Source organism: Ailuropoda melanoleuca, chromosome 1, assembly GCF_002007445.2.
Source record: "Ailuropoda melanoleuca isolate Jingjing chromosome 1, ASM200744v2, whole genome shotgun sequence".
NCBI classification, from domain to species: domain Eukaryota; kingdom Metazoa; phylum Chordata; class Mammalia; order Carnivora; family Ursidae; genus Ailuropoda; species Ailuropoda melanoleuca.
The window spans coordinates 79,776,327-79,791,864 of NC_048218.1; the positions used below are offsets into that span (position 1 = coordinate 79,776,327).

Sequence of the window (15,538 nt, forward strand, 5' to 3'; positions counted from 1 at the left end):
TGATGGCACCAGGCTCTGATGGCCTGACCTGTTCATTTCCACAGGAAAAAGGTCTCCTATTAGGAGCTCTGGGACTTGAAGCATCCTCCAGGCCACCCTTCTGGGTGGTGCTGGGATAGACACTGTGGGTTGACACATACCTCTTTTAGGCAGTTTGGAACAGCTAGTCTATATTCTCTCTCTGGTCCATTAGGAACTGATCATTCCGTTTCATTCTCAGAAGGTAGCTTACACCCTCATTTCCAAGTTCTTGGAGGGCCACCCTGGGGTTACATCCATCAGCTATTTTCAGTGGGGCTGTTTGGACCTGAGCTCGTTGCTCCCAGGCAGGCCCCCCCAGAGAACTTGCACTGCACACACCCTACAAAGGCGTGTAGAAGTTGTTCTGTGAAGAACCCTCCAGTTGTCAAGGGAGGGGGACTGTCTGAGCTTCACCTCCGGACAGTGTTCATATCAGAATACTGAGTAAATCAGCCCAAGGACAGGGGATTGGCATACCCATTTTATAGAAGGGAAGGCTAAACCTCAAGATTAGCTCTTTGGTAAATGTCAAGTCAGAGGGAACACTGTTTCCTCGGACACCCAAACACCCAGACTAACCCTTCCTGGCTGTCCCATTCGTGAGCGTATCAGTGAGGCATGGAGTCCTAACATGCATGTGCCCAGATGATTCAAGGTGAAGTAGCCAGTGTCCAGAGAGGCAGCCTTGTAAAGCCCAAGGCTGCAGTCCATCATTTTCCGGGGCACTAACACTCCAGCCTGGGCTCTGAGAAGACAGTAAGACGGGAGCAGAGACATTATCCCTGAAGAGAGGCCAAGCTAAATAAAACAGTGTTTCTTTTCTTGGGGCTGGAATCAACTAATTTGGGTTGGCAACTGTGATTATTTAAGGTTGATCAGAAGCTGTGATTAGTACCATATTATGTTTTTGATTAAATATTAATGGGAAAATAATTATTTCACAAATTAGGTTTCATATAATCTTTTGAAACATGGCAGTATGCCCCAGGTGGGCTTGTAGGCTGCTCAGATGTGGCCCTTCTTGGGCTCCAGTACTTGCTGAGGTCACCACAGCACGAGCTGCTCCTCACCACCTCAGATACTAAGTATCGAGGGGGTCGAGGCACCTTGCTATGCTAGAGCGGGCGAGCTGGAGCTCTGGGCTCACCAACTTCAGCACAAGCCCGGCTCACCAACTTCAGCACAAGCCCGGCTCAGAGTCTCACGAGCTGGCTGGACCCTAGCAAGTTTTCTTTGGCTTTTTAAAAATTTTTTCTAGGGGCGCCTGGGTGGCTCAGTTGTTAAGCGTCTGCCTTCGGTTCAGGGCGTGATTCTGGCTTTCTGGGATGGAGCCCCGCATCAGGCTCCTCCGATGGGAGCCTGCTTCTTCCTCTCCCACTCCCCCTGCTTGTGTTCCCTCTCTCACTGGCTGTCTTTCTCTGTCAAACAAAATTTTTAAAAAATAAAAAAATTTTTTTCTAGATTTCCATTTTCTCACTTTTAAAGATAATCCATACCTTACTGGTTTGGTGTGAGAATTAGTCAATTCATGTAAAACGCTTAGAACAATGTTCAGTACACAGTGCTCTGTATATTATCATTAGATCAAGTCACAGTCTTGGAAGAGACTGATATATAAACCAGATATCAGTTTTTAATTAATGTGTCATTAAAAACGCAGCTGACGAGAGACCTGAAAATCCAACTTCACTGGTCGGCACATCCTCTCTGGGTGAGAAAGGCCACACAAGCCAAGTCACAAGCCAAGGAATCCAGATGAGGGTGGAACAGAGTGGGGGAATTAGTGGAGAAGGCTCTGGGGCCTGTGGCGTTGAGCTCTGATGGAGTAGAGCCTCCAGGGCCTCTGAAGGCAAGACCTGCTAAAAGGTCAAGTCACCAGATAGAGTCTGCCTCCTGCCAGCAGGTCTGGGGACCCACTGAAAATGCTTGGTCTCTCATATTTTCTCTTCTCCATCGCAGGATCCTGGCACTCTTTTTTTTTTTTTTTTAAGATTTTTATTTATTTATTTATTTGACAGAGATAGAGACAGCTAGCGAGAGAGGGAACACAAGCAGGGGGGAGTGGGAGAGGAAGAAGCAGGCTCATAGCAGAGGAGCCCGATGTGGGGCTCGATCCCGTAACGCCGGGATCACGCCCTGAGGAAGGCAGACGCTTAACCGCTGTGCCACCCAGGCGCCCCAGGATCCTGGCACTCTTGATTCCAATCACATGTCATGTGTTGTTCCAATCACTTGTTCTTCCTTGGCGAATTGTGCCTCATTCACCTGAGAGTTCTTAAATGGCCCCCCAACCCTGACACCAAACACATACAATCCCTTGAATGACTTCTACATCTCAATCATTGTTTATTGGCTCTTCCTAGTTTTTCTCTGAGATAACTCTACTTCCAAGTCCTGGGTGTGCCATACATCTGTTCTGACTGTGGAGTTCATGGGAGAAGAAGAGGAAGAAATCTCTGGGGGTGAGAAGGTTCAGCATGACTGTACTCAAGGTCCCTAGCAGTCAAGAAAAACCTAGACTTCTCTACTGATGGAAATTCCCAACTTGGAACAAAGTGTAGAGTGATGGAACAGATTGAGGGTAGAACATCCAGAAAGAACTAGAGGGGGCACATGTGTGTATGTGTAGAAGAATCTAGGGAAAAAGTCTTTGCAGTGGGAGAGGAATCCAAGGAGTCCTTTCTAGGCCCAAGGACACAAAGTTGGAGGTGTAGGTACCTGTCATTTTGGGTGAGGCACCATGACTAAATACAATGGTTTTCAGCCACAGGGCATCATAAATATTACCTCACTAAAGATCAGCAAAGCAGTGAAGGTCACAACAAATATTATCATCATAATGGCCAACATTTATGGAACTAGTGGGCCCACGATGAGAGTTTTGTTTGTATTATCTTATTTAATATTCACAACAAACCTATAGTATAAGGACCATTATTGTTCTCATTTTATAGATCAGGAAACTGAGGCACTGAGCAGGTTGACTTGCCAAGGTGACATGGCCATTCAATGATAGAATGCAGACTCAAATGCAGTTCTGATTCCAGAGCTAGCTCCCTAATTTACAAGTTAAAACAAATCAGACTCATAGTCTTTTACCTTCCTCCTGGGCTCAAATACTTCCGAGGTCAAAGGGCTCCTGACCCTGAGCGTGCTCTGGAGAATGTCACCCATTGTACAAAGAGCTGTGGAACAAAGTGAGAACAGCGATCTGGAGAGATGTGGTGAGGCTGGAAACCCACATACCTTGGTTCTCGGCCCCTCTGCATACAAAAACAGGTATCTGAACCCGAGCAAGACACAACATCTTTCTGCTTCAAGCTCCTGTTCTGTAAAATGGGAATAACTCAGCAAGAGCCCCTTAACACAAGATTAGTGGGAGGACAAGACCAAAAGGAACATTTGTGAAGCATTCCTCAGGGTTAAAAATGTTGTAGTGTCGGTTGACAAACATTCATGTACTCTAATTTAGGGTTTCAAAGGTCTCTCTATATACAGTAAAGCAGGAATCACTTCCAAACCACCTATTTAACATAAAGAAAACAGAAACCTAGAATTACCGACAGGGCATGACGTATACACATTATAATGGGCTGCAATTACACTGCGATTTCTGCCCAACTCCATGCAAGTCGGCGGGTGCTAGGCAGGCTCAGGCGGCATTCCCGCACACACGCTCTCTGAAGCCTGGCGCAGCAGGCAAGGAGAGCTGTGGGGTGGCCCTCCCGGGGTGACATCTTGATGATGGCCCTGAGTGTTAGGGCGCTCAGGTCTGATTCTGTATCTCCAGAAGAGGCTCTAGGCTGCTGCCCAATCAGTTCTCCCATGAAATGATACCCTTTGGATCCATAGCACTTTACAGTTTATGAAAAAATTTATTCAGTTTATACAAGACCTTGTTTCAATTAATCCATCCAAAGAAGCAGGCAGGACAAACTGCATTATGCCCATTCTGTGGGTAAGGAGAATGTACTCAGGAGAGGTTGACTTGCCCAAGATGCCCTCAGTGGCAGAGTGGGGCTAACCCACCCCGAGGGAGACTCCTCCCTATACTATACCACGTGTTTTCGGATCACTTAACAATTCACTGAGCACCTAACATGTCAGCCCGTGCCAGGTACTCCCACTCATCAGCTCGCCCTCCTGAGAGAAGCTTGCTCCAACCTCACCCCTCTCCTCCCCCACGCAATTAATGATGAGTTTTAAGTGTTGGAATTAAGGACCGTTCAGCCTGTCACAGTAGGAGCTAAGTGGCAGCTATGTAGCACTTAAGAGCTGAGGTCTAGAGCCAGCCTGGCCTAAATCCTGCCCTGACACCCACTGTCAACTCCGGTTCCTCCTCTGTAAAATGGCGATAATGACTGTGCCAGTTTGCAGGGTTGTGAGGACTGATTTAGCGCAAGCAAAGCACTTACAATGGTACCTGTTACAAAAGACCCCAATAAATATTAACCGTTATGATTGCCTTAGCATGGTGTTGAACAAGGGAGGTTTAAAAGGATCCCTTTTTAAAGTCTTGGTGTCCCAAAGCTTTCATTTCATTTCACTTATTTAAGGACTCAGGCCAAGAAAAAGAAGCCCTCCCTCATTTGCGCAGAGCTCAAAACCTCTTGCTGAGTCTGCACACCACCCTCCCGGGTCTCACCTCCGCCTCCAACAGCCTGACCCCATGTCCTTAGGGCTGGATTTTAGTCACAGTCTCTCTGCTGGTCTCCTTGCCTCTGCTCTCTCCTCCTCCAATGTTGTTCTCTACTTTTTTTCACATCAGTTTTTCCCAAATATTCACTTACGAAGCATTTTAATTGAGCTTAGAAGATGCACAGAAGATGCAAAAAAGAGGAAGCCATTCAAGGATATCCAGGCAACCTGGGAACTACGATCTTAACTGCACACAGCTTGTCATGGGGGAGCACAGTGCCGGGAAACCCACTTGGAGGAGCGTGGGGTTGAAGCGGAGTCCATTGCTCCAGGTCTGAAAAACCTTCGCAGCCCTGCAGTCAGGTTATGGACCCACCCCGCCAGGTGCCTCCCAGAGGCTGTCATCCAGTCTGCATGCTCAGGCTGAGGCACGGTGCTCTGATGCTATCAGGGTGTTGTTTGGTTTGTATCTGTGGTTGGACCAGAAAAGGCCTGGGGAGCAGCTCCTAGTAGGATGTTCTGTTCCAAAATGACAGATCAGGCTGGGGCATGGCCAGACAGGGTAAAAGGCACCTTCTCTCCTACTCGCTAAAATTTACCTGGAAATTAGTGAGAGCTTAGCAGAAAGTCTACCTCAAACAAATCTCAAGTAATAGCGCATCGGAATAAATAATTCTGTGACTGGCATCTCTGAGCGGCAGGGAGATTGGTACAGAGACCTGTCGCACCCTGGTCCACTGGGAACCAACCAGCAGAAGCAGGGACTGAGAAGGCATTGGTGAGTGTGGGAAGGCCAGCAGAAGCAGGGAGGCCAGGATTTCAGTGAAGACCCTGCAGACTGAGGCCTTTCAACCCCGCCAGCTCTGGACTGGTTTAAAGACCTGACGGGGCCAGGGCAGCTCCAGCACCAGCAGCTGTGGAAGGATCAGCTAGGTTCCCAGTGGTTGGAGTTAGACAGGGTCTCCACAGCATGAAAGGGGTGGCTGCCATGATGGGTTACCTGGAGTGATCAACGGAAGTCTTTTGTGTCACCTTCCTCTCCCTGTTCCATGCTAAGATGGAGCTGGGTGACTGGCCCACATTTTCCATCCCTCAAGACAGGCATCTTTTGCCAACTGCCCTCCCCTGATTTTCAGAAGTTCACTCTACACACTTACTGCGGGCTCTTTCTCAGCTGCTACAATTCATTCTTCCTACCTTTTGGAAGTCCCGCAGTATAGGCTTATTATTGTCATACACAAAAACTCTTCACATTTCTTTCATGGAATCATAAAATTGGAAGCCGACCCAGAGGCTAACCAGTGCTCCTCCAGAGAGCCCTTCTCCAGATCCTGGCAGGGCTGAACAGTCTGAGACGGGAAACTCACTCTCAGAAAGCAGCCTGAGCTTTTTAAAAAGTTTTCCTTCCTTTGAGCCCAAACTGGAGTTTGGGAGTCACTCGAAAAAATTTACCTCTTTCCTCAAATATAGTCTTCAAATCACAGACTGGTCACCCAAGAATCACTCTGAGTGCTTATGCATCATGTGCTTGCCAGCTAATCCGCACAACAATCCTATAAAGAAACCGAGGAGGAAGGTGTTCCAAAAGGTTCAGTGATTTGCTGTGGTTACCCAGCTCATGTTGGCGGCTCCCTCGATTACTAGTGATGTTGCTGGGACTTGATCTCAGGCCCAACTCCAAGGCCTGTGCTCTCTGCACACAAAACCACTGCCGAAGCAGCAGACTGTGTGTCACAGCCCTTCAGCTGCATTTTCACTGACTGACGAGTTGAGGACTCCTATCAGGATTCACGAGTTACTGAGGGGTGAACGGGCCGAGAGCCCGGCAAACAGGCATGCATGGAGACTACCCTAGATGGCCCCCGACTGGCCCACCTGCAGGCCTGAGGTGGGAGTTTGGGAGCGGCTGTGAGAAGGCTCTCAGGACTTCGAGGGTGCACATGGCCACAGACATGGCTGTCCTTCTGAGAGGGAGGGAGGCTGAGGAGGCTGGCTGACAAGTGGCCCCTTGGCCAGCTTCCTGTGTCCATCAGCACCTGTTCTGTAGTAAACAGAGCGTTCCTGTCTTTATTCTCCTTTCCTCCAAAACAGGCTCTTTCCTCCAGTTACCTACACACCACGATAGCCTCAGGGGCTAAGAATCCTAGGTTGAGGTCTAGGACTACAATTCTCCACGAAGCCAGCAAGTTCCTTCTGTGGACTCTTGGTTTCTCCATTGTCTTTCAGGAATGCAAGGTTCCTATTTTAGTGTCTTCTAACAATTACATATAGCAGCTGAGTCCTCAAGAAACAATATTTTAAGTCATACAACCTCTGTTAAACATCTCCTCTCCAAGATCGCTTCAACTGAAAACAAAGTGCTGTTTCTTCCCATTCAACCCCATTCTCAATTCCCTACTTCCCGGGCCCCCCTACATGGTTCGAGGGAAAATAAAGAACATGAAACCACCCAAGCAAAATGGGGACAAAGATAGTTTCTTGGTTTCTCTTCAGCTCCATCTGAGGGTCTAGATCAGAGAAGCAGGGTGAACCTAAGTCAAGACCACTGGACTGAGCAGATGACAAACCATGTTGGAGGCCAGGTTACAGCATCAGTTCTGGGGCTGAGGCAGCAGAAACCAAACCCCCTTCAGTGGAGGCTGAGCCTGGGCTATGGGGAACAGCACTCCAGGGATGTACGACGTTGCCCTCGAGTCCGCCAGCTCGGCCCACCCGAAGTCAGGCAGGTGACCTCTGAGCCCCAGCGGCTTTAATGACCTCTCCCCTTCCAGAGACAAGACTCATGCTGCCATGGCTTCATCTGCATGATTGATACAAGTGTTACAAAAATCCCAAACCACAGAGCCCACACCCCCTAACAGTGGACAAGCACTGCAGCCCTGCCAGGGAGCAGCAGAGATGAGGCCAGGGAGATGCAGGGGGAAATTTAATTTACACAGCAGCCACTTGGGGCCCAGTCAGAGCCGAGGCAGGGTGGGGGGGGGCGGAATCTATAACCAGAGGGCACCTCCCACTCCTTCCCTTGAAGACCAGTCCTCACAGACACTTAGATGGGGCTCCCTGGGCTGTGCAGAGGATGCTCCAGTCAAAAGGAGATTTGGAAATAAGGCTGTCCCCAAAGTCAGGGGAAGTCTGTGGCCTAGAGATGGTTGCCTACATGGTGGCCCAGGGGTCTGAGAGACCAGTCCATTTCCTGGGCACAGTCCTCAGCCTGGTGGCCCTAGAGAAAGCCCTCACGGCGGAACTGTTCCTGGAGAAGGGCACGGTACTGGTCAAACCCCCCCTCGACCCGGGTGACGCCACCGCCTTCGCACACCCACAACTCCCGGCACACCAACCGGATGAAGCGCTCATCGTGGGACACCAAAATCACACCACCCTGAAAGAGAGGAGACCGGGAAGCACTTAGGGGGGCCAAAGCGGTGCTGAGGCCTGGGGAGGAGTGGGCAGCCTGAAGGCACACTCACCCTGAAATTGTTGAGAGCACGGCCCAGAGCCTCAATCGTCTCCATATCCAGGTGGTTTGTGGGTTCATCCAGAATGTAGAAGTTGGGGCTGGAAGGCAGTACCCAGGGAGGTAGGCAGTTATGGGGGATGGGAGAAAACGAACTCCCCTGATATGAAGACAAGACAAACATTTACTACTAGAGGAGATGGGGAGAGAAGAAGGCAAGAGCTCACCAGGGCATGGTCATCTGAGCAAAGGCTACCCGGCTCTTCTGGCCTCCAGACAAGCTGGCAACAGGACGCATGGCCAGTTCTCCAGAGATGCCGTACCGGCCCAGCTGGTGACGATACTCCTCCTCAGGCCGCCCTGGAACAGGCCTCACCTCATCAAGTGGGTTCTTGACCTAACTCCCTCCCTTCACCCTCCCCTCAGCCATACCTCCAAAAGCCCATGTCCTTATACCCAGACTCAGGGCTCATTGCTCAGCACCCCACCCAAGATAGGCCTAGCTGTAGGGGTCACCTCTTTTCTCAACTCAAATCCCTGAGGTACCAGGAAACTTGCGGGCCAGCAGTTCCACAGCACTGACGTTCAGGTCTAGCTGCTCCACATGGTGCTGGCTGAAGTAGCCAATCTTCAGATTCCTACAGGCAGAAACAAAGGTGGAGAGATGGGGTGGAAAGCAGTGCCCATCGAGGAGTGTAGCTACAGAGTCGTTGGGGCCTGGGGGCTTTACCTGTGAGCGTGCCGGATGCCCCGCACAGGTGCCAGGTCCCCCATAAGCAGCTTCAGCATGGTAGACTTCCCAGCCCCGTTCTCCCCAACCTGTAAAAAGAACCACAAGAACGCTGAAGAGCAGACATGTGTAGAACACAGAAGCAAAGGAAATGAGAATTGGTTCTGACCAATGACTCCTTCAACAACTAAAAAAAATATTAAGGAACTATACAGAAAAACAAAGGAGCTAGTAAAGACGTAAAGGGAACTGACAGCTGAATACCTACTACGTGCAGGGCATTTAATCCTCCCAAGACCCGAGTGAGGTGGCTGATAGCTCCACTTAGTAACTAAGCTAGCAAATGGAAGAGTCAAGCCCTGAAATCTCACCCGAATTGCTCCCTGTTCCGTGGTTTGAGAAAACTCAGATCTGAGCCTAGGAAGATGAAGTCTTGCTCTATGTATTCAGAAAATACCACAACCAGGCTTTCTATCTCTGCAGGGAAGTAGAGCAAAGTCCTTGGCCCAGGCCAACTCCTGCTCCTGCATACCACTTCCCTTTGCAGCCGGAGGATCTGGGCCAATCCACACCATGTGCTGGGGTGGGAGAGTCCCAGCTCACGGAACCGAGAAACAGCAACCATACCACACAAATGCGGGACTCGAGATCAGCAGAGACGGAGAGATGGCTGAAGATGACGTGCTTAGGATCATAGTAGAAATCCACCTCATCTAGTTGCAGAATTGGCGGTGAGAACTTCTCAAACCCATCGGGGAACCTGCAGGAGGTGGTGATGAGGAACATGGGAGCAGCCAGAAACACAAGCTCCCCACCAGCCTCTCGGCCCAGCACTCACTTCATCACCACCTCCAACTCCTTGTCCACAGGTTTCAGCTCTGGTCTGAGGAGAGAGGGGGCAGACTACATTTATGGCTTTAAAAACTAACTTTATTTGTTCTTATTACACAAGTAATATATGTTCAGAGAAAACCTAGAAAAAGCTTGTACTCCCACCATCCAGACTACATTCTTATTTTATTTTTTTTTTAAAGATTTTATTTATTTATTTGACAGAGATAGAGACAGCCAGCGAGAGAGGGAACACAAGCAGGGGGAGTGGGAGAGGAAGAAGCAGGCTCCCAGCAGAAGAGCCCGATGTGGGGCTCGATCCCATAACGCCAGGATCACGCCCTGAGCCGAAGGCAGACGCTTAACCGCTGTGCCACCCAGGCGCCCCTACATTCTTATTTTAGAATACCTTCTTCTAGTTCACTATATGCTGAAAAATAGGGTTATCCTTTTTGTAGGTTTTTGGCCTACCAGTTAAGACACCGTGATAAATATTTCAACAGTACAAAAACCTAAGCCTTTGATTTTAGGCTCTCCTCCCTACCCCTCCCCACCAGCGCCTCTAGAAAAGTCGCTTTAAGATTAAGCCTACAATGTTCAACATCATTAGTATTTAAGAAACGCAAATCAAAACCACAGTGAAGTATCACTCACGCCCACTAGGCTGGCTAAAATGAAAAAAACAGATAATAAGTGTGGGAAAGGATGTGGAGAAACTGGAACCCTCGACATTGCTGGTAGAAATATAAAATGGTACAGCTGCTTTAGAAAACAGTTTGGCAGTTCCTCCAAAAGGTAAACATAGAATTATCTTGTAACCCAGCAATTCCACTCCAAGGTATATACCCCAGAGAATAGAAAACATACGTCTAGACGGAAACTTGTACACAAATATTCATAGCACTGTTATTCAGAAGAGCCAAAATAGAGGAATCTTCCAATATCCCTCGACTGATAAAGCAATGGACAAAATACTGTATGTCCTTACAATGAAATACTATCCAACCATAAAAAGAAAGGAAGTGCCAATATGGGCCAAAACATGAAAGAATCTCAAGAACATTATGCTAGGTGAAATAAACCAGGCACAAAACATCACATGTTATAGAGTTCCATTTATATGAAATGTCCAGAATAAGCAAATAGATTAGAGAAAGTAAATTAGTGGTTGCCTAGGCCTGTGGGGAACAAGACTAATTCTCAACATCAGTATAAAATGCTCTGCTTTCCTGATGGAGAGGAGACTAAAGCTGGTTTCTAGAAAAGGGGAGATCTAGAATGGGAGGGCAAGGGGTGGCCTGCAAAATAAGGGAAGAAATCAAGAGACTAGGAGTCAGGGCCCGGTCAAGGGCACTGTACTCACAGCTTCTCCAGCATCTTAAGTTTACTCTGCACTTGAGAGGCTCTGTTGGCATTGTAGCGAAATCGGTCAATGAAAACCTGTGGGTGGATGAGTGAGGCACCGGTCAGGTTCCCTCACTCCTGCAAACTCCGATTCCCATGGGATGGGGGCCCCAGCCCTGCCTGTCCCCATACCTGGATATGCTGGCGATACTGCTGTTGTGCCTCATATTCACGCTGCTGGTTGAGGAGCCGCTCCTGCTTGCTCTTGATGAAGGCCTCAAAGTCTCCCCGGTAGCCATCTAGTCGCTGGCTGTGCAGGTGGATGATGTCTGTGGCTATGGCATTCAGGAAGTTGCGGTCGTGGGAGACGACCAGGATCGTAGAGGGCCATGTCTGAAGGGTCACAGGATGGCAGGCCCAGTTTGGGAGAGTAGTCAACTTCCAGCCCCCCAGACCTTCCCTAGACCTACTCTAACACCTATAGGCACTCACTTGCAAGTAATTCTCCAGCCACAGGATGGCCCTTACATCCAGCATGTTTGTGGGTTCTGGAAAAGTGGGGGAGGATACATTTGGGATTAAAGAGCTACAGAACCTGGATGTTGCCATCCTTCTCCACCCCAAAGTCAGGGTGCCCCATTTCAAACTCACCATCCAACAGCAGAAGATCTGGCCTATAGAAAAGAAGAATGTAAGCCTTGAGGTTTTAGGTCAGCAGCTCGTGACCTCCCACGAGCCAAGGCCCATCCTCCACAGTATCCGTACACAGGCCCAGGAGACTCACCTAGCAAACAGAGCCCGGGCCAGGGCCAGTCTCATCCTCCAACCACCTGAGAACTCCCTAAAGAAACAGAAATCACATCAGGGGTAGGTGTTCACCAGGACAGGCAGAGGCAGAGCCAGAGTGTTCAGAGCAAGAATGGCAAGGGCCACTCACCGGGTGGGCTGCTGCTGCATTTTAGGGTTAAAGCCAAGCCCAGCAAGAATGACTGATGCCCTAGAAGTGAAGAAATTGAAGAACCTGGTTGAAACAGGTGACAGAAGGGAAAGGTGAAATCTGAAGAAGGGAAGGGGAATTTTAAATACCTGGCAGGTGCCTTGTCAGCCTCAATTTCCTCCAATTTGGCATATATTTCTGCCAACTGTGCAGCTTCTGAGCCCTCAGCCCTGGAGTGGGAGTGGGAAGAACAGCACTCAGCCTGAATGGTGGCAGTCTAGGGGGAATGCCCTGTACTCTATGCAGTTGGAGAGCAGGCCACTGGCTGCCTTGTTGCCAGGACAGGAACAGACTACAGGAAGCACCTGTTCAAGCCAGTGAGGGCAGTGGGCACTGTGGAAGGAACAGGGCTTTACAGCTCCACGGTGCCAAGTTCCAAGCTCGGCTGCTTCCTAGGATGAGCATGCGAGTTACGGATTGTGGCAGTACAACAGGCACTCTCTGAAGAACTCTGGCTTCCGGATATTCCCCATCTGGAGCCCTACCTGCCAGCAGCAATCTGGGTGCTGAGCTCCTGTTCCCTCTGCAGAAGGTCCTCTCTCACGGTGTCACTCTCTAGCACACTCTGCAGGGCAGGGGTGTCATCTCCAGCAACCTCCTGCTCCACGTGCAGCAGGGAAATGTGGGCTGGAACTCGCAGGCTCCGAGTGGCCAACATCTTCAGGAGCGTTGTCTTCCCCAGCCCATTGCGACCCACCAGCCCGTAGCGGCGGCCCCACGCCAGGTTCACATCTGCTCCAGCCAGTAGTACCCTGCAGGGGTAGTAGGAAGAAGACAAAGGGAGCTGCTCTAGAGACAGTATATGGCAAATTCAACCACAAAAAAACCTAACGTTATTTTAAGCCCCATTTCATCTATCCAAATTCTCCTTTAATTGGAAAAAGAAAAATGTTACCCCTCCCCACTGCCATTCCCTCACCTATCGCCAAAAGACACATCAAAGTTCTCAATTCGCACATCATACGATTTGTTCTTGCCAGATGATTCCAATCGACTCTCCTTTCTGCTGCCTGCCTGGCTGGCTGATGCCTCTTCCAAGACTCTTTCAAAGGGAGAAAGGAATGGCTTTTAGCACTCCTGGCCACCCTTCCATCCCAATAGAGACTGCTCTAGTCTCTTCTCAGCCCTTCTTGCTAAACTCACAGAGGAGTGCTGGTCTTGAGTGTGTCCTTCTCTGAGCGCTTCTCCTGCTTTGCCTTCAGTCGAGCCTCAGCCTTCTCTAGCTTCTTTGCATTCACTGTCTAAAGGTCCAAACACAACCATTTCAGCCTAGGTTGCAGGCTCAGAAAGGAGCCCCCAAAAGAACATCTTAAGTTACCCTGGTTTCAGCGAAAGACGTAATCAGAAACCCCCAGAAAAATCCTCCAATATTTAAAGACAGTCAACTTCCACCCCCACCACAGACACAGCCCCCTCCCTTTCTTTCTCCTCCTCACCGAGGACTGTTCCCTCTTTAGCAGTCCTGGAAGTTTGGTGCCACAGTCTGTAAGCGATAAGAAAAGCAGTCACCTTCTCCCTGAGGGAAGGGAAACTAACATTTTGAGTAACTAATATGAACCAGACACAGACACAGACATTTAAAGGAAAGCCTCACAATCCCAGAAACAGCTATCATCCTCCCCATAATTTCAACCAAAACCAAAACCAAAAAACACTTCGCAGATTAAGAATACAGACACTGAGGCAGATAAGCAACTCCTACAAGCTCATGCAGTTGAATAGAAAGTCACAAAACTGGTAAGTAAACCCAAGTCTGTCCAGCTCCAAGGCCCATAAGCTTCCTACCTTACCTAAGAGCTTGGAAAACTCTCCAACCCTACTCTCTTCATCAGTGGACTCTTTTGCCGTGAGTAAAGACATCAACTAGCTTCTACATCCCTGTTCTGTTGAAAAGGGGTACCAGGAGTCCTGGGCTCCAGGGGAAGGCTGGATGGATGGGGGGTGGAGGCTGAGACAAGGGCAGAGAACAGCTAGTTCAATCTTCCCTCGCTCTCACCATAGTTTTCTGTTATCTTTGACAACTGGATGGGGGCGTCTAGTAGCACCTGGCTGTTTCCCTGGGTCTGTGGCTCATCCCTTGAGGGTAGGAACAGAAAGCGCAGAGTTAGGAATTGAATACAAAAGCTCTACGTCCACCCGACCTTCTTTTACGTCTTGTCTCCCTACCATCCGCCCTCCCATCGCCCTCACGAATCCCCCTACCCTGGCACGTACAGGCGCAGAGTGTTGTACATGCGCTGGCACACAGCCCTAATGCCCGCGTCATCCTTGCTGTCCCCGGACACCTCCTGCAACAGTTCCCCCACCGCTTCCACCAGGTCATCCACAGACTCGAAGTCCGCGCTGCCGCTGTGCAAGACGCCTGGGCCGGGCGTGGCAGGTCGAGGAAGATATCGGGTAGGGTAGACATACAAGCAGTTTTAGTCCCCGAAATACGGCCCCATTCTGGGCTCCATACCTAACCGGCCCTCGGGACAAGAGGTCACGCAGAGGAGAGGCCTAGCAGCGATCCCCGGCACTGCCCTCCCTTAGTCGTTCTCCCAGTGACTTCCATTTTGGCCTCCCCAGCACGCAGATTCGGTTCGGCTCACCCGTCACGTAGTCGAAGACCTGTCCGTCAATTTCGGGGAATTCGCTCCGCAGGATTTCAGCGCAAGTCGCCATGTTCCAGTCGGGCTCCCGTCCGCGCAGGCGCCGTTAGACCGCAGCCAAGACGCGCCTCCTGCCGGTCTCCCAAAAGCTCGCCCCTCCTTCCAAAGCGCATGCTTAGTGGTGACGTAAGAAAGGCACAGGGTGCCCGGAACCCGGTGGACCGGGTGAACGGGGCTGGAGGAACCATGCGCAAGCGCCGCTCAGAGCTTACGTTCGAGCTGCTCTCTCTGCGCTTGCGCAACGCCGTTTCCGCTGAAAAACTGGCCACATGTGCGGTTCTCGCTGCCTTCTGGGAGGTGGAGCTCCGAGAGGCAGCGGCGGCGGCGGGGTACAGGGGCGCTCGCGGTTTATCAGGCACGAGGCACCGATGGTCCCGCGGATGGGAACCTCCCAAGAGACGGGCGGTTGATAAAGCACACGGGCCTCGCTAGATTCTGTGTTCTCTTGAGGCGCGTCTGTCTCAGCGCGCCCAGCCCGGTCCATTTTGGAGGCCACCGGGAGCTTTGCTGATTCATGCTCGGTCCCTGAGCTCTCAGAAGCTCCCTGCACAGTTCTGGGCGGCCCACAGGTTTTGTTCTGGTCCCCATGGCCTACGGGCTTGTTGTATTGACCTGGCGGCTAGCGTTAGTTCTCTCGTCTCTGACGGGTCAGCAGACCTCTGCGAACTGTGCTTACTGGGTCCTAACATCACCCCAGGGCAAAAGCTCACTTACCGCCAAAGGGCAAGAAAACGAGATAGGCCCGTGCAAATTCATTGGTATTTATTCCCTACCTACACAGCCCAGACTTCTCTACACCTGGAAGCCCCGTAAATGAGTGTATAAAGCTACTTTCACTGATTCCCTCTTGAAGTTAGGAATTTCCCCCAAAT

At 50.2% G+C, this 15,538-nt stretch overlaps 1 protein-coding gene across 5 annotated transcripts; it reads right to left on the reverse strand.

The window, feature by feature from the left end:
• Window positions 1-3,876: 3,876 nt before the first annotated feature.
• Window positions 3,877-15,515, reverse strand: ABCF3 (ATP binding cassette subfamily F member 3). Of its 5 annotated transcripts, none has more exons than XM_034661811.1 (21): window positions 14,607-15,484; window positions 14,218-14,377; window positions 14,012-14,091; window positions 13,452-13,498; window positions 13,159-13,256; window positions 12,935-13,057; window positions 12,501-12,767; window positions 12,105-12,185; window positions 11,956-12,015; window positions 11,803-11,859; window positions 11,670-11,692; window positions 11,511-11,566; window positions 11,211-11,411; window positions 11,038-11,114; window positions 9,682-9,726; window positions 9,471-9,603; window positions 8,844-8,932; window positions 8,660-8,751; window positions 8,341-8,473; window positions 8,127-8,214; window positions 3,877-8,038 (listed from the first exon to the last, which is right to left on the reverse strand). In XM_034661811.1, exons 1-21 carry the CDS (start codon window positions 14,677-14,679, stop codon window positions 7,880-7,882), a joined length of 2,142 nt encoding a protein of 713 aa, XP_034517702.1. In that variant the 5' UTR covers window positions 14,680-15,484; the 3' UTR covers window positions 3,877-7,879. The 5 variants fall into 5 exon arrangements, with proteins under 5 accessions (XP_034517702.1, XP_002915734.1, XP_019651350.1 ...); XM_002915688.4 differs by having other exon boundaries at window positions 7,880-8,038; window positions 14,230-14,377; window positions 14,607-15,470; XM_019795791.2 differs by lacking the exons at window positions 14,012-14,091; window positions 14,218-14,377 and having other exon boundaries at window positions 7,880-8,038; window positions 14,607-15,497.
• Between the last annotated feature and the right edge of the window lie 23 nt (window positions 15,516-15,538).